At 40.9% G+C, this 19,130-nt stretch overlaps 1 protein-coding gene across 6 annotated transcripts in view; it reads right to left on the bottom strand.

Annotated features, from left to right (window-relative positions):
- The window catches only part of ANXA3 (annexin A3), a 48,890-nt gene that overhangs the window by 12,741 nt on the left and 17,019 nt on the right, over window positions 1-19,130 (bottom strand). For 4 of the 6 annotated variants that reach the window (XM_023750320.1, XM_023750322.1, XM_023750321.1 and 1 more), the window contains 9 exons: window positions 18,884-18,971; window positions 15,169-15,263; window positions 13,846-13,959; window positions 11,233-11,323; window positions 6,589-6,668; window positions 3,725-3,781; window positions 3,306-3,399; window positions 1,347-1,442; window positions 550-645 (listed from right to left, as the gene is read on the bottom strand). In XM_023750320.1, the coding sequence (XP_023606088.1) occupies window positions 550-645; window positions 1,347-1,442; window positions 3,306-3,399; window positions 3,725-3,781; window positions 6,589-6,668; window positions 11,233-11,323; window positions 13,846-13,959; window positions 15,169-15,263; window positions 18,884-18,971 (811 nt within the window). The remainder of the gene's footprint in view (window positions 1-549; window positions 646-1,346; window positions 1,443-3,305; window positions 3,400-3,724; window positions 3,782-6,588; window positions 6,669-11,232; window positions 11,324-13,845; window positions 13,960-15,168; window positions 15,264-18,883; window positions 18,972-19,130) is intronic. The other 2 variants (XM_006084520.3, XM_023750323.1) reach the window with 1 other exon arrangement.

The raw sequence follows: 19,130 nt of genomic DNA, 5'->3' as shown, positions 1-19,130 counted from the left end.
TCCCCTCCCTCCCTCCCCCTCCCTCCCTCCCTCCCTTCCTTCCTTCCTTCCTTCCTTCCTTCCTTCCTTCCTTCTTTCGTTTTTACCAGCATTTGTATAAAGAGCCCTGTTCTGGCACTGAAGAGAGGATTAGAAGTCAAGTGAAATGACATATGTGGAAGAAGCCCTGAGGATGGTCTGAAACTTCGTGAGTGGTTGCTACCTGGTGTCTTTTCTGTAATTTACTTTAAAATACTTCAGTACAGACCGTGTGATGTGTGTGTGTTTCAGCCTCTGTTTACACACTGAGTGGCTGGTTCTCCCCACAGATCATGGAGCCTGACCGCTGGGTGACCTCAGCCCGACCTGCATTCCCTGGGTGACCTGGGAAGGAACTGAACTTCATGTGCCTCAGGTTTACCATCTCCACCACCCCTAACCCAGGGGATTGTTATAAGGCTTAAATATGTCGATATTTGTAAAGAGTTAGCGCAGCGCTGAGCACGTTGTAAGTGCCAGATGAGTATTTATTGAAACATACAACGTGAGGAACCCTCCGTGGGAGCTCACCTCCAGACACGGTAATTAACATCTGAAGATGAATCAGAGGCTCAGGCCAGGGGAGGGCACCTTCAGACATCAGCTCTCCCGATCTCACCAGAGGAGCTATTCATTACTACGTGGATGACAGAAATGCTTTTTCATACGGGCACTCCAGCCCTGGAATTGATGGAGAAGAAGCCGCAGCAAGCCCAGTCATCACCCTAAGTTAGAGCGGTTTAGGATTCCCAACAACCCCGGGTGTGTGCAAGCACGTGACAGATTCCCTTGCCCGACTCTGACCAGATGGGTCCCCGAATCCTGTCTTTGAATCGTCTCTCATTCTCTGGCCGCACCTTCCTCGCCTCATGAGAGGCAGATCGCCTTGTATGACAGCGTCTCCGTCTGCTTGTTTATCCCGGGTCTTTCTGACGCACTCCCTGCTAGCACAGCCGAGGGGAGGAGACCTATAGTTCCACCTGAGCTCAACTAGCCACTGACATCGTCCAATGACCCAAAAAGGGAAATCGCCAAATTGGCTCACATCTCAGCTTTCAACAACGCTCAGTAGAAATGTCATATTTTTATCTCTCAAGGAGTTTATAATCCAAATGTGGTGACAAGCCAAATACAAAGTTAAAAGCAAAATAAGATTTAAAAAATTACTTTTTTCATACATCCATTTACCCATATCTGTTGAGCATATTGTTAAATGGATGCTGTGGGAGCCTAAAGATGGGTCAGTCAGGATTCTTACAAGGAGATCACCCCGACATTGTTCACATCAAGTGCAAAGTAACTCAGTTTGGAAGCACTCAAGAGCTTACCTATGGCCAGCAGTAGGTCTTCAAAATGTCCAGATAGTTCTCCTTTTATGCTGTCCTCAATGTCCTTCTGGCTAATATTTCTGTATTCATCAAACGCTAAAAAGCGGTACCACAAAACCAGTGAAAGCATCACAGTTGACCACACATGAATATATTCCAGCTTTTTAACTGATACGCAGCAAATTAAGTTGTTAAGTGGTGAGCTCAAAAACCCCTTCTTTAAATCATCAAAATTGGAACTTGGAAGTTCTTGTTTTTCGTGTCTTTAAAAAAAACCAAACTACAATAAAACCTGAACTTCATAGGCCATTTTCTTCAATGATCTTCCTCTCTCTCTTTCCTCTCCCTTTCCCCAGGTTGTTAGCATTTAAAATAGCCTAAAAGGTTAAATAATATGTCTAGGAAGGCAGGCTGTGTTTAAATTATAGCAGCACCTGGGTCATTAATCAAATATGTGTTATCTGCCAACACAGTCTTCAATATGAAGATTTCTTAGTGCTGAGCAGATCATTCCCTCAGGGGCATGGCCTACTTCACATGTACCTGAAGGCATTCCAATTTCTTGATCAGTTTTTGCCCCAAAGCAAAACCTGTACATGCAAGTATATGGGCATATTTTGCAAGTCAAGTAATTTTTTCCAAGTAAATTTTGGGGAAAAAAAAGAAAGAAATTTTGGAGAGAGATCTAGGATTGCTTGGTTTTTGTTTTTAAAATGAAGATGTTGGCTCCTCCCTGGCCCAGGCCCTGGTCAGGTCACATGCAAGAGGCAACCAATTGATGTGTCTCTCTCACAGCGATATTTCTCTGTCTTTCCCTCTTCTACTCTCTCTAAAAATCAATAAAAAAATATCCTCGAGTGAGGATTAAATAAATAAAGATGTTAATAAAGCAACTATGATATACAATTACCATTATTTTATAAATGAAATTCTAATGCCAAACTTAAGGAAGGGAAACTTCAGAATTAAAAAATCCTGGTACTATCTTCGTATTGTCTCATTTTCCCATGACTCAGCAGAAGCCTGGTCATGCACTGTGACTGGCACTGTTGTCTTGACCTGAACCTGGAGCCACAGTCAGGTGCTCACAGGAAATGGGCTTCTGGGCTTCCAGGTGCTGTTGCTTCCAGAATGGCTCAGGGAGATGCATGAGTGAGAGGGTGGACTCGTGGCAGTTCCACATAATAGTTGGTCTGACAAAGGGGGCTCCCCAATTTACCTTCATTTCAGAGAGAGGTGAATGGTAATCCATGCTAACGCAATAACAGCACCTGGTTTTTCTGGAAAGTGCCTAACTAGGGAAGTGTTGGGGTAGAAGCAATGCAGCCAGGGTCCTCCATTCACAGGAACACTCCTCTCTGCTCTCACCCCAGAGGGCGGCCCCTTTTCTCTTCCCAACAACCCTTCCATCTGTTACCTGTCACTCACTAGGTATCTACTCAGCCTCTAGGGCAGTGGTTCTCAACCTTCCTAATGCCGCGACCCTTTAATACAGTTCCTCATGTTGCGGTGACCCCCAACCATAAAATTATTTGCGTTGCTACTTCATAACTGTAATTTTGCTACTGTTATGAATCGTCATGTAAATATCTGATATGCAGGATGTATTTTCATTGTTACAAATTGAACATAATTAAAGCATAGTGATTAATCACAAAAACAATATGTAATTATATATGTGTTTTCTGATGGTCTTAGGCGACCCCTGTGAAAGGGTCGTTCGACCCCCAAAGGGGTCGCGACCCACAGGATGGCGACCCACAGGTTGAGAACCGCTGCTCTAGGGGAACAAGAATCATGTCAGTTCTGCCTTGACTTGTTGTTTCCTGAACTGTTGATACATAAAAATGGAACCACCTTTGCAATTTTTAACTTGGTTATCCAGAATTTTGTACATTAAATGCAAAAAACATTTGCAAAGCCACACAGAGCCAAAAAGATTATAATGAGAGCCCTTACTTCGTTTTAGCTGGGGAAAGCTCCTTAGACACAGGATCTCTGTGAACTTATCTTCGTCGGTGCCCCACTTCTTCTCACCAGCATTATAGAGAATCTGTGGGACAAGGCAGGGAGACTTAAATGTTCTTATGGACACAGTCCTCTTGTCTCTTTTTGAAGGGTTAAGAGGAGAGGAGGTTTCTTTTGTTTTAGAGTCAGCGAGATAATTATTCAAATTTCTCACGTTTAGCAGAGTAGAAATCTGAGAGGTGGGGTGGCAGGGGCTAGGGGAATAATAACCCTACTGGGGAAGGCTGGTCCCCAGCTTTCTCAGACAGGACAGGAGACCGCAGCCCCAGCTGTGGCACAGAAATGAAAAGGTGGACAAGGGGTGAGGGGGTAGTAGTTAAAGGAGATGTTTTCTTTGCTCTGTTACTGACCTGGGCATCCTTTTTGGCCAGCTGCTCATCCACTTTCAGACTTTCATCTCTTCTGCCCTAAACAAGGAAGATAAGAGCAAGGGCAACCCTTGTAAAGACAGAAGATTCTAACGCGTGGTATTCCCACCAGCAGAGTGTCTGAGAGGTTCACAGAGGACTTGGGCTCCTGGGGCTCTAGCTGTTGCTCTGTCACTGACTGGCCACGAAATTTGTAGCAACATCACACAATTTTCTGAGCTGTAGTTTCCTACTCTGAAAATTCAAAGATCATAAGGGAATGAAAAGACAAGCCACAGGCTGGGAGAAAATATTGTTGGCAAACTCATATCTGATATAGGACTTATATCCAAAATATATAAAGAATTCTTAACATTCAGCAATAATATAACAAACAACCCAACTGGAAAATGGGTAAAAGGTCTGAGCACCCTCGGATATACAGATGGTAAAAAAGCATATAAAGGATGCTCAACATCAAATATCATTAGGGAGTTGAAAATTAAAACAATAAGATACCATTTATTAGGATGGCTAAAATCCAAAACATTGATAACACCATATTGCTGGCAAAGATTGCAGCAACAGGAACTCTCATTCATTGCTGGTGGGAATGCATAATGGTACAGCCACACAGTTTGTCAGTTTCTTAACAAAACTAAACATACTCCTACTCCTTGGTATTTACCCAAAGGAGTTGAAAATTTGTATTTACATAAAAACTTGCACATGAATATTCACAGAAATTTCTATTCATCATCACCTAAACTTGGAAGCAACCAAAATGCCTTTCAACCGGTGAGACATACTACTATAGTATACCCATATAATGGAATGGTATTTGCGATAAAAAGGAAATGAGCTATGAAGCCAAGAAAAGACACTTAGCATGTTGCTAAGTGAAGGGGCCAGTCTGAAAAGACTATCCACTATAGTATAATTCCAACTATAAGACAGTCTAGAAAAGGCAAAACCATACAGACAGTACAAAGTTCAGTTGTGAGGGGTTTGGAGGGAGGAAGAGAGAGATGACTAGTTGGAGCACAGAATATTTCTAGGGCAGGAAAACTATTCTGTATGATACTGTCCTGATGGATACGTGACATTACGCATTTGTCAAAACTCACAGGCTGTATAACACGAAGAGTAAACCCTATTGTACACTATGCACTTTAGTTAATAATAATAATGTATCAGTATTCATCAACTGTAACGAATGTACCACTTTAAAGCAATATGTTAGTAATAGGGGAAATAGTGAGGGGACGGGAGGAGGGGTATATGGGATCCCTCTGTACTTTCTGCTCAAATTTTCTGTAAATCTAAAACTTCTCTAAAAAATAAAGTCTAATAAAAACAAAAACCAGTTCAAAGGTCCCCACCAGCTCTGGTTGAAGCCTCTGTGGCTAAGTGTGTGTTCTTGTGCAAGCACTACAGCTCATAGGGGCAGGAGGTAGAGGGGAAAGAGGATTGCCTGAATTACTCCGAAAATTATAGGTGAATGAAATATTGGCTATAATATTTTAAAAGCCTTTGTTCCTGTTTTCAAATAGATCCTTGTCTGCCTGTCTGATTTTCACATGATTTCTTTGCCTTCTTGTTCTCTCATTGTGCATTCTGCTCTAGTCATAAAAATGCTGATTACCATTGATTTAATAATAATCAGCCACCACTACCACATACTGATCACTTTCTATGTGCTAAGTACTTCATATCACCTATCTATCTATCTATCTATCTATCTATCTATCTATCTATCTATCTATCTACCTATCTATCTATCTTTGCAGCATCTATGACATTAGTACTGTTATTACTTTAATTTTACACATGTGAAAACAAGAGCTTTGAGGCTTAAAGTAATGTGTCCAGACACATAAAGCTAGTAGGCAACAGAGGAGCATACTATTCCAGGTCTGTTTGATTCTGAAACCCTGCCCGGAAGCCCTAATCTTTGCTGCCTCCTGTGAGTATATGTGTGTGCCCTGTGCACACACACAGACGTGCACTTTTGAATATAAACCTCTGGGGTGTACGTCTGCAGCAATGCCCCATAAATTGGCGACCCTCATAAGGTTTTCACCATTTGAAATAACTGAAACAAAAATTGGGGGAACTTGTTTCTTAGTGGCATTTGCCTCACTTTGACAAGTGCTGCTTGAGACCACTGTTGGGGTTCTCTCACACGTTACAGGCTGCATAAATCAGCTGAAAGAGGCCAGTGGGACAGGCTTATTTCCTCTCTTACACACACTGGGATTACAGCTCATCCTTGACCCTGCCCACCTGTATTATAAAGTCATGAGCCTCCTAAAAAGAGACAGCAAAGTGTGGAGTCATTTAGTCACATGGTGATGAGTGATTTAGCAACTCTTCCAAAGGTATAAGGATGAAGTAGCTACAAGTTATTTTTTTTTTAAATCCTGAGACTAATATAACCATCTCTGAAGACAATTTGTCTGTATTATGTTTCGTACTTAATTTAAATGCTAACAAAAGGAATATTTATTCTTTGGAGTACAGATAAAAATAAGCATGTCTTAAAATGGAGATACTTAAAATAGAAATGGGCAATTATTTTATGTCAGATGAATTATCAGAACATTTCTAATGTATTGTGAAACCTGATCTTAACACTTTTAATCCATATACTGACCAACAAAAGATTTTTTTGTTACATGATGACATTATACTTTTCGGATGGTGGTTAAACATACTGTTCCATGGCAATGCAAACACAAAGTGAGTGAATCATTTCATAAGGCAAATCGCAAGCTCATTGTCTCCATTTGGTCATTTTTAACCCCCCTAATTATTATTGAGCATGCAGCTAATTGAGGAATTAAAAAATAAAAGATAAACCTTACGTCTGCCAAAGTCAACAGAGCTTTCCGGAAGTCACCAGATGTTTCAGAGCTGATGTCATCTCCAAGACTCTTCTTATACACTGAAACCACATAAGAATGGAATTAAGCCTTGACAAACTGGAAAAAAGTATTATAAACCAGAGAAAAGTTTAAGTGTCCACGTTGACCAGAAATGAGTACCTGATAAAATAAACCTTGCTTTTTTTTTTTTTTAATTTCCTGGTGTTCTTCTGAGATGGATACCCTGTTGTAGCTATTACTATAGTACATGTTGTGGTAGGTGCACAGGGACAGAAAGAATTGGCATTCTGGATCAAACCATGGTCCGCTTCATCTGACAATGGCACCAAGGAACACACACACTAGTACAGTGGGGAAGCTTGAGTGGGCTAGCTGCTAGTCTGCCTTCCAGTTTCTATTCTCTCTTTCTTCTGTAGCAATAGAACCCTCATCTTGAGCAAATCATAATGCCCGCAGCATAAAGACTACATTCTCAGCTTTCCTCTTAGCGCGTATAGCTCCATGACTAAGTTCTTGTCAGTGGAATGTAGGCAGACAAATGCGGCATTGCTGAGAAATCTCCTTAAGGGATGGCTCACGCCCATCTTAGTCCCTTCCTCCACCCTCATGCCTGGTCTGTAGATGCATATCTGAGCATACCTGGAGCTCAGGGAGCCATCCTGGCCTATGAAGATAAGGACTACATCTAAATGATGGCAGAAATGTAAGCAGAAATGGGCCTGAACTCCTGAAAGTTCTGAGGTGCTCTCATGCCAGTCCTAGAATTGCCTGTCTCCAGACCTCGTCTACATGTGGGAGAAATACACTTAGACCTTATCTGAGCCACTGTAATATTTGTTTTATAGGTGCATAGAGCTAGATTGTATTATTTGGTAGCTCTCAAAAGAAAGCTACCCTAAAAGACACGATTTTTCCATAACAAATGACAACTGCATGTCCACCTGTTTCAGGGCTGACTAGTTGTAGCTCCTCCTGTGTGGCTGGTTATGCAGTGTGCCCTGAGTTTAAGGCCCTGCTCTGCTCCATCCGTGCCTCACTGATCCTCCCAGAGTCATATACCTGCGTGCAGCTGACACCAGGTGGCCGTTTGAACTCTGCCTGCATCACTTTTAAGGGCTCTATAAATTAGTCATATGAATGCTTGTCCTTTTAAATCAATAAAAGACAATTATAGAAAGTGATATGAGGTTATCTAGTAGCAAGAACTGTGTAGAGATCGAAACTCTTCCAGCATGCTTTAGTCTCTTTTTATGAAATCTATACTTTTTCCAGAGCAATTCAAATAAGCAAAATTCACTATAAATTATTTAAGTAATAACAACATTAGGTAGGCACCCTTTTACCTAATAGCCATGGTATCATTATGTCTATTCTTCACTTTAATTAGAAAAAAATAATTATTTAAAAATAGCAAGCCAAAGAATAAAGCTCTCACGTGTTAGAATTTGAGGAAGTATTTTACATTTTAGAAACTTCTAGATGAGGCCTTATAGTCATTTTATGTAGCATCCTCACACCTCCCTTGACCCCAGATATTTTTCAAGAAATAAGAATATGAAATACAATGCCTAGTTCCTTTATGAGGGCCAAGCAGATAGCCCCCTTTAATGGATTGCTCATGCCTGGGTCACCATTTCACATTACATGGCACCACTGCTCTTGCTGCAGCTGACTGCAACAGGGTTGGCATCTGACTGTAGGTGGCCAGCAACCTAAGAGGTGACTGGGTGGGAAAGCGTTGTCCAAAATAATGCTCTCTACTAGCCAGTGCCTTCCTGAGCCCATTGAATGTGCTCCCTCAGGGAGTGAGCTGTACAGAAAAAGGAGACAGAGGCAATAGAATAGCAAAAGAGTGAAAAGACTCCCAGAAATAAGGCACAAAACAGAGGCCAAGAATCACCAGAAACCAAGGGCAAATACAATCTTTGAGTAGACAGACACTATATGGCCAGGGAAGAGGAGTTACTGGGCAGTGTCAAAAACAGCAGAGGCAGAGAGGGAGGAGAAGGAGTGGCTGTAATGAGAACATCAGCGCGGGGCCCAATGCATGCCTGAGTCTGAGGGAGTGACAAGGTAGCTGTGTCCCTGGAGCAGGGCTGCTGTGTGCCGAGTCTCTGTAAAGCTTGGCTGTGCCTAATTGAGACTATTTCCTTTCTTTACGTTTCGTGTATCATTAATCCCTACTCACCAGTGACCTACATGCAATTCCATTTCTTTTGGCCTTAGAGAGCTCAGCTCACCCAGATATCACGGCATCTGGTGACTCGGAACTATTATCGCTTGTCATGTTTACAAAACAACAGCCCTAAATGCTAGATATGTCACTTGGTTCTTAAGATCCCAATCTGGATCTTGAGGATATTCATTCAATAAATATTTGCATTTGCCTTCCGCTGTTCTGAGCACTGGAGCCACAGCAGTGAACGAAACAGACAAAAAGCCCACCTCCACAGAGCGTACATCCAGGGCTGTTTGTCCGTAAGTGCTGGCCTCCAGGGGGCCACCCTGTGGCAGGTCACCTCACGGAGCAGTGACTTTTCTAAGAAACACCAGGAAGCAGCAGGACCTGGCTCTGATGATTTTTCATACGTAAATAAACTAATGGAACCAAATTATATGTTGAACTAATGGAACCAATTTTTTAAAATACTTACAATGTACCCACTTTGCCCATTTAGCAATTATCTCATCTACTCCAAATTTACCTTTCTATACCCTGCTTTGTGGAGCTGGGTTTGGGACTCTACAAATTACATTTCTCTTTTGTACCCACCCCGAACACCCGTTAGGTTCCACCAATTCGGGGGCGGAGGGGAGCACTGGAGGGAGACGGGAAGGCAGGAGGAGGAAAGAAGAGCATGCTATTTGCTTGCTATTCAGGTCAATGGCAACCCCGTGAAGGGCTTTGTCCCTGACAGCAGCAGCTGTCCAGACTACAAGGACAAGTCGCTTAGCACCCCCCTGGGGGTCAAGCTCCGGCCAGATGGAACCTTTCATGGAGTCTGGACTCCAGCTCCTTAAGCCTCTCCTCCCAGCCCCTGAGGCATCAACACCTGCAAGACGGTACCTCTCCTCGGAGCTTCTAGTATCTGAAAACCCCAACCTCTTTCCTCTGGCGTCCCAGCCCTGGGAGTTATACCTCTGTGCCACAACTCTGTGCCCTTTTCACTTCAGTCCTCCCAAAGGTGTTCAAACAATTCTCTACATCCAATTCTCTCTGTTAAAATACCGACTGCTATTTCTGTTTTTCTCACTAGACCCTGATTAACACATCAGCAATGAAACAGTCACTGACCTATCACTGAGGTGTTTACCTTCTAACGAGAATTTCTCAAAGTGGCCTCTCTAACCCCGACCAGGGGGACAGTACAGCCCTGATGGAGACCCCTCCCACTGCAGTGGCTTCCTGACACACAAACTCAGAAACCATGGCTCCCTTGCGGTTCTTGGTGAGGTTTACAGAGGCTGTTGTATGATACAGAACTGGGCTGGCATTTGTCCCTGGTTCCTGGTAAGTCACCTCTAAGTCCTTGGAAATTACTAAATAATAGAAATGTCTTTGTTATTCCTGGCAGGTCCCATGAACCACACCTGAGTATTTGCTGACAAGATGACTCAGGATCTGAGTGGTCAGGGGCTGGCCACACCAGAAAGATTCAAGGATTTAGGTTCTGAGCCACATGAGATCGGCCTGACCTCTTGGGGGAGGAGCACTGGAGATGAGTTTAATCATGTGGCCAGTGGTCATGCCTATGTAATGCCTATGTAATGAAACCCCAATAAAGACTGTGGAATCCAAGCCCGAGTGAGCTTCCCTGGTTGGTAATTATACATCGATGTGCTGGGAGGGTCGTGCATCCTGAGGACACGGAAGCTGTGCATTCGGGACCCTCTCAGGCCTCTCCCTACGCATCTCTTCATTTGACCCGTGCTGACATGTATTCTTTATAGTAATCCTCTAATTGTGCGCAGAGCATTTTCTTGAGTTCTATCAGTCATTCTAGTGAGCTACTGCATCTGGGGGAAGAGTGAGAACCCCTCAATTTGTAGCCATTTGGTTAGAAGTGCGTGTGGCCTGGGAACACCTGCATGGGTGGCTCGTTTCTGAAGTTAGGGTAGCCTGAGTGGGCCTGTGCTCTAACTTGTGAAGTCACGCTAACCCTGGGTAGTCAGTGTCAGAATTGCAGAGCAGGGACTTTCTAATTTTATATAGCTGACAGGCTATTAGGGCTTCAGCTAATTGCTGGACACATTCTCTAAATGGTTCATCTAATTTCCCACCAAAAGTCATGAGGCTGATCTAAGTGGCTTTTAACATAAAATGTTAACATACAATGATTCGAGTCTCTTACATTGATGAGATTAGTTGATTCAATTAAGCGGTGATCACTGAGAGCAAAAGGCAAAGTATTAATGCCATCGTTATGGAGCAGTTTCTAGCTCAATCATATTCATTTTTTCTCTGAAAATCCCACAGACATTAGCCCATTTTAGAATGGAGCCTCTTTTTGAAGTCTTGCCTTCTCAAAAGCCTTGTGAAGAAGAGATTGGTGGGATTCTGGGAAAGGCAAACACTGGCTCATATACATGTGGATGGTGGTAAAAGTAAGCAGAGAAGATGACCTGTGTAGTAGGCTTGAGAGATCTCCTTCATCTGCCTGCTTGTCCTGGTGGTTAAGATTTCAATCAATGCATCTTCATCTGTCCCAGCGCCCTAAAAAGGAAATCTGTTTTTAGAGCACTTAAAAAACTTAAATTCATGCATTTCAGTCTTAATATCTTGTTTTATATGAATGAAAAGAACAGTTTTGAATAAATCAACATAAGGGTCTTTATGGATCTAAAGCAGTTTTCTAACATTCCATATTTTAGTCTTAAATAATATGAATCATGTGGAGTTAACTGACATCAAATTTCCCCCAAAATTTCATACTCTAATTAAAAATCAATTGAATAATTCTAGGAAGAAATTGTAGAAAGGGAAAAGCCTACGTCATTCGAGATCAGAAGTGAGCATTCAAACACACCATTATATTTAGGAAGGGCTCTGCAATTCTTTTGAATGAGTTCATCCCTACACTAATGTACTAGGTTGGTCAGCATGTATCACCCTCTTCATTCAGGGAGATTTTATTTATTTATTTATTTATTTATTTAAATATATTTTATTGAGTTTTTACAGAGAGGAAGGGAGAGGGATAGAGAGTTAGAAACATCGATGAGAGATGTTTCCTGCACACCTGCTACTGGAGATGTGCCCACAACCAAGGTACATGCCCTTGACCAGAATCGAACCTGGGACCTTTCAGTCTGCAGGCTGATGCTCTATCCACTGAGCCAAACTGGTCAGGGCGATTCAGGGAGATTTTAAAGCCTCAATAATGTTTAATGGGCCCACGTGGTTTAGGGATTAGTTACTCCTGAGCCTTGGTCTATACTGAATCACACTGTGACTCAAAAGAAGCCACTTACACTAGGACTTGATAAAATAAGACCAATGGCCTGGCTGGTGTGGCTCCATGGTTGAATGTCAACTTATGAACCAGGAGGTCACGGTTTGATTCTGGGTAAGGGCACATGCCCAGGTTGCGTAGGGAGAGGGGCAGCCAATCAATGATTCTCTCTCATCATTGATGTTTCTATCTATCTCTCCCTCTCTTTTCCTCTCTGAAATCAATAAAAATATTTTTTTAAAAAACAACACCAATGCAGCATATGAACAGAGGCTGAATTCTTGTCCCTCCATGGCAGATTCCTACTTGCCCCCATATCTTGCCTTTAAAAATTATTAATTTAAAAATTTTAAATTAATAGAGTAGTTTTAGGTTCACAACAAAATTGAGTGGACCCAGTATATCTTTTATCTTCCATGCTTAGTAATAGAATGCCTAATTTTTTTACTTAGCACATAACTACCCAAGTAAATACATACTATGTGTCTCAGCTTCCCTTAGAGCTAGGTTTATCCATCTAACTAAACTCTCATTAACGGAATATATGTGAAGTTCCCTGTACATTTTCTGATAGTCCCCAAGGATCCGGGATGAACCTTTCTTTGCCCCTTACTCTTTTTTAGCTTGGATGAAGACATATGGCTGGACTGAAACTGGATCTTTGTTGAACTGGGATGGTCAGGAGAGGGCGTGATGGTTTTACATTTCAACTTGGCCAGGCTACATTCCTCAGTTATTTAACCAAACACTAATTAGGTTTGCTCTAAAGGTGTTTTGTAGATATAACTGAAGTCCATTATCAGTTGACTTTAAGGGAGATTATCTTAGATATTTTATGTGGGACTAATTTAGTCGGTTAAAAGGGCGTATGAGCAGACCTGAGGCTTCTCTGAAGAAAAAATTCTACCTGTGGGCAGCAGCTTGAGGTGGTGCTAAGAGTTCAAGCCTGCCCTTCAGATTTTAGATTCGCCTAGCTAGCTCCATAACCATGTAACCAAGTCTTGCAATACATTTCTTAATATATATCTCCTGCCTACTGGTTCTGCCTCTCTGGGGAACCCTGACTGATAACAGATAGAATTTTAAAAAGACACAGAGATAGATAGAAGCCAGACTGTGCTGGATGATGAAGGTCATGGAAAGTAGTTTAAATTTTAAGTATCCAAATTCATTGGCAATTTATGCAGCTGAATAATATAATTGATTCTAGAAATAACTTCATAAAAATAATTTTGGCTATTCTGTGTGAATAAACTTGAGATGTGTAAAAATGGAGGCAAAGGGACCAATTAGGAGGCCATTGGTATGGTCCAGTCAAAAGATGATGGTGGTGAACTAGAATATTAGCAATGGATTTTGAGAGATGTGCTCTCATTTTTTATAAATCTTGGAGTAGATCTAATAGGCCTCTAGATAGATTTGGGAGCTCTGAAGGATGAGGGAAAGCAAGCGATCAAAGATAATACTAGGTCTTTGGCCTAACCAGTGGGGTTGATGATGGTGCCATTCATTTTGAATGGCAATAAAATAGAGAATTTGAGTCTTCAGGTCAAAAAACAAATAAATTAGAATGACAATATCCTTTCAGCCCAGGATCACCTGGGTTCAAGGCTCTACAACTGCTTCCCACTTCAGGGTTGTTCTACCAATTGGAGAGTACAGATACAAAATGACTCCCAAATCTATCAGATTTACACCCATATCTCAAGTGTGCATGGGAAAGTCACCATTTTTGATGACATGGTCAAATCCTGGGCAGAAATGACTTGTGTAGGGCTCATACCTTCATGGATTTCTTCAGCTGTTTCGCATCAAACACTGCCGGAGGAGTCACGAGGGCCACCATGAGATGCTCAAAGTGGCCAGAGAGATCACTCTTCAGGTCATCTTTCAGTTTCTAAAAAAAAAAAAAAAAAAATGGTAAGCATGACATACTCTTCCTTTTTCTTTCTCTAAGTCACCTAGTGAAAGATGAACATATGTAACAATATAGATGAAAACATGAATGTTCTAAAACTATCTCTAACCTCATCTCTTCCTTCTGCTTCCTCTTACACCCATACCTTTGACTTTCCATATTGCTGCCATATTGGAACTTTTTCTGTTCCTTAAATGTCCCCACCTGGATTTGCCTCAGGGTTTTTGCATTTGTATCTTCTGTCTGAAATGCTCTTCTCTCCACATCAAGCAGAGCAAAAGCCTTGGCATTTAGTCTTAGTTGAGAGTAAGGTAACAACCCCCTCACTGCTATCTCTTCACCACCCGATCTAAAGGAGCCATTCACCAGTCATTCTCTACCAAGCATTCTATTTTAATTCTTTCATAGCACTTACTAATATCTGAATTTATTTTATGTACTTATTTATTATTTTTCTAATTGAATAGTAGTTCTATGAAAGAAGAGAGGATCTGCTTTTTATACCAGTGAATCTCCAATGTCTAGGATATCTTCTGACTCAGCGAAGTACCACAGTTCTGACACAGAGTAGTTTATTGAACAAATAAAACGTGTGAAGAAAAAGATACACAATTGTTCTTGTATAGTTCTTAATACAGTTTCTTATACTTAGTAAATTTTCATTTTCTGAATGAATTAAACCTATAATTACATACACATGTTACAGTTAAAAAGAAATTAGAGCTCATCTTAGACAGGGTTTATCAGATAATTGGTCAGATAATTCTTTGTTGGGGGAGGGGGCCTTGCTTGTGCATTGTAGGAGGTTTAGCAGCAGACCTGACTTGTACCCACCAGATGCCAGAAACATCCCTCTCTCCCCCACCAGTTGTGATAATCAAAGTGTCTGGAGACATTGCCAAATATTCCCTGGAGAGTAAAATCATTACTGGTTTGGAGCCAACCATCTAAGGCAATTTGTTTATTCAACAGGTAAAGAAATTAAGGCCCAGAAAGATCAAATAACATGCCCAAGGCTATTCAGCCAGTCAAGGGCAAAACCAGGACTCATATTCCAGGTTGTTGACTGGAAACTGGGTACTTTCTGTTATACTTGTCTTCAAACAAAAGATCTGTGGGCATAATCCATGGGAACATCCCTGGTCCATTAGTGACTAGCTCTTTACTGCCCATGTTAATCAATTGTACCTTTTCATATGCTGCTTGATATTCCTTAACAATCAGCTGCCGCTGTGCATTCGACCTCTCAGTCAGAATGCTGATAAGCGTTTTCTCGTCAGTTCCTAAGTGAAATGAAAATAATGACTTACTACCAATCCAAAGATGCTTAGTACCTGTCATGAACAAAAGAAAATGATTGATGGTCTGAAACAAATGCAGACAGGAAGGCATTTTAATTTTTATTATTATTTGTTTTAGAATATTTTTTGTTGTTGTTAATCCTCACCAAAGGATATTTTTTCCTTTTATTTTTGAGAGAGAGAGAGTGGAAGGGAGTGAAGAGACAGAGAGAGAAGCATCAATGTGAGAGAGACACATCCATTGGTTGCCTCCTGCACACGCCCCAACCGGGGCAGGGGTCAAACTTGCAACCCAGATACGTGCCCTTGACTGGAGTCAAACCTAATACACTTCAGTCCACAAGCTGATGCTCTAACCACTGAGCAAAACCAGGTACGCTAGAAGATGTTTTTATTGATTTTAGAGAGAGACAGGAAGGAAGAGGGGAAGAGAGAGAAACAGCTGCCTCTTGCATTCGCCCTACTGGGGATAGAGCCTGAAACTCTAACCCTAACTAACCCTAAACCCAGGCATGTGCCCTGACTGGGAATTGAACTGGTAAACTCTTGGTGCATGGGATGACACTCAACCAAATGAGCCACACCAGTAAGGGTGGCATTTTAATTTTTAATTTCCAGGTTGAAATCTTTATTTCTTTGTTTGCCTGACTTTTTGAAAAGGAAATTAACTTTCTTTGTATAGTTTGGGGGAAGAAAACAATCACTGCCTAAATATTTCTCTGTCAGGGAGCAGCACAGGAACATACTGCTTTTGGACCAGGTGTTTTTCCCATATGAGGTTCAGTTACTATCCTGTATCTTTTCTCTTTCTTATCTCCATACTTGACATCAAAATCTTCTTTCCTCTAAAAAAAGAAACTGACATTTATTGAGAACCCACCATGTACTAGACACCTTTTACTAGTAATTACTGTCATATTTAATATTCACAGAGGCCCTGGGAATAGGTATGATTAAACTGTCCTAAAGATGAAGATACTAACACTTAGAAAACTTACCTCACTTGCCAGAGTCATGCAGCTTTTAAGTGGTGAACAGGACTTTGAACCCAGATTTCTGACTCCAAAATATATGTCTCTCCTGGTCCATACCTCTCTCGGGCATTCCACACCTATTTACTTAACCACCTGAGTGAAGAATAACATCTGGCCAGGGCTGATGCTGGCCTGCCCAAGAAAGACCTCACGATCACTAGTTTCTTAACCATTATAGTATTAAGATAATGTAAGTCACGTTAGCCTCCTTGGCAGTAGAGGAATACACCTCGGTTGGGGAGCTATGAGCTGGCCTACATGCATTGGGTCTGCATGACTAGAATGGTATAAAAGAATAATTGGAATGCTAGACTCAACTTCTCTGTGTTAAACTGACCCACACACAACTTGGGTATACACAATCTTGACAATCAATGGTACACACTCTACATCATTGATGGGATAAAAGGAACTGTACTTGGTTAGCTACTAAGTCTCCCATTGAAAGATGCTGCCCCACTGTATCTGTGGTCTTGCAGTTTTCTATACAGTTAAGTCAACACAGACTTAGAGTCAAGCTTAGTTGTGTCCTGTGAGCCTGACTATTAACTTGGACCTGTAATGGCTTCTGTGTTGGTGCATGACTAGACACTTCCAAATGCATAAGTATCTCAAACTCAGCATGCCCCACATTGAATTCATTCTACTTCCTTTCTAACTTTTCTTTCATTCTGTTCCCTCATCAATGACACACTATGATGTAGTCATCCAACCAAAAATCCTGGGAGTCATTCTATACTCCTTTCTCCTCTTTCCTCCCTACATTGTAGCAATCATCTGCATCTCTTGAATTTGTCCTCTCCTCTACCACTGTGTGCTCATCATATATTACCCAGAAACTTCAACAGCCTCCTAATTTGACCTCCTTATAATTCATACTATATATTACTGCCTAAACAAGCATCTGATCATATTAATCTCTTGCTTGAAATCATAATGCTCTCTGCAACCTTCAGGATGAAGGTTACATCCTTTACTTAGGTCATTAGGATCTAGCTCAGATGCTTTATGAAGCCTGCTTTAGAATATGACTATACAGAAGGATCATAGTTACTGCCAGAGGGAACTGATTTAATGTCATGAGAGGCTGACATACACCGTGGATCTGTTTCCTGTGAGAGAATTCTGATTTCTCCAGGGAGCAACAATCTTGATCATTAGTGCAGCGGAAACCTGAACCCAAATCTCTGACTAGAAAACATGTATATCCCTCTCTCAACCATTTCAGACCCATAAACTTGCAATAAAATTTACTATAACCAATGTTAGAAGAAAACCACAAACCGGAAGAAGATATTTTCATGGCCTGTAATTTTTTTAAAAGTTTAATATCCAGAATTTATAACTTGCCAATCATGAAGAAGATAATCCAACTAAAAAATGGATAAAAGATATGAAGAAGTCAATCATGGAAGAAGAAGCAAATAATCCAGAAATGATTATTTGGTCATGGGAATGTGGAGAAGAGAGGAAACAAACACACATTCAGAATGAGGTGCAATTTTAAATTCTTTTACTTTTTAATTTTTGAGAGAGAGAGAGAGAGAGAGAGAGAGAGAGAGAGAGAGAGATTTGTTGATCCATTTATTTATGCATTCATTGGTTGATTCTTGTATGTGCCCTGACTGGGGATATAACCCAGAATCTTGGCATGTCGGGATGATGCTCTAACCAACTGAGCTACTCAGTCAGGGCCAAATGAGGTATCATTTTAGTCTCACTTAATTGGAAATATGGAATAGTATGACCTTAGCAAGTATTGATAAGAATATGGAGCAAGAGGAAATCTCATGTATTCCTGCTAGGAATGCTATTTTGTATAATCATTTCAGTGAGCAGTTTGGCAATAATTTTAATTTGAAGATAAACACCTTCAACTTAGAAATTCAATTGTTTTATTCTAGAGAAATGTTAACAACTGTGCACATGAGACATAAGCAGGAATATTTAATGTGATATTTTTATATTGTAATAGAAAAGAATTATAGGCAACTTAAATATTCCATTAATATTCCCATCTTACAATATAGTAATCTAATAGACTGCTATGCAGTTAAAATTAATGAACTAGAGCTAAACATATCAACATGGATAAATCTCAAAAACATAATGTTAAGGGGTAAAAAGTTACAGAAGAATTTATGCAGTGTGATTTCAATTTATACTGTTTGAGACCATGCAAAACAATATGATGTACATACATATGTAGTTACAAAATTACAACTTTCATGGGAATGAACTCTAATTTAAGATAGTGTTTATCTCTAGGGAATGAGATGGGAATGAGGTCCTGGGAGGATTGGCAGGGGCTGTATTTGTAATGATTTATAATGATGATGATAATTACTATTGCTGGTAGCAGTGATGGTAAGTAAATAGGGCAAATTTTAAGATTTAATAAAACTGGGTTCCCTATACTTTTCCTCATTATTTCACAATTGTAAGTATATTACAATTTCTCTAACTGAGTAAGCCAACTTGGGCAAACTGAACCATTTCACTTTTGGACTGTAAAATATAATCTAATTTGCTTCAACATGAAGAGAGGAATTATAAAGCACCACTCACCAATTCCTCGGATTGCCTTTCGAATCGCTTCAGCATCCACTGATGGGCTAAAGCCTGGATAATCACGCACTGTCCCACGGTGTCCCACCTGGAAGGAAATATTTGAAAGTCCCACCAGTTCAAAATGACACTTTTGTTTATATTACATATGCATTTTCCCATCCACTATTGTAAAAATAACAAACCCAGAATTTGCACACCTTCCTCTCCCTTCAGGAATGATAGCTGGGCTATCCAATATGATAGC

Source organism: Myotis lucifugus, unplaced genomic scaffold (genome assembly GCF_000147115.1).
Source record: "Myotis lucifugus unplaced genomic scaffold, Myoluc2.0 scaffold_12, whole genome shotgun sequence".
In the NCBI taxonomy this organism is placed as follows: domain Eukaryota; kingdom Metazoa; phylum Chordata; class Mammalia; order Chiroptera; family Vespertilionidae; genus Myotis; species Myotis lucifugus.
This window is presented reverse-complemented; position numbering and strand designations above follow the sequence as displayed.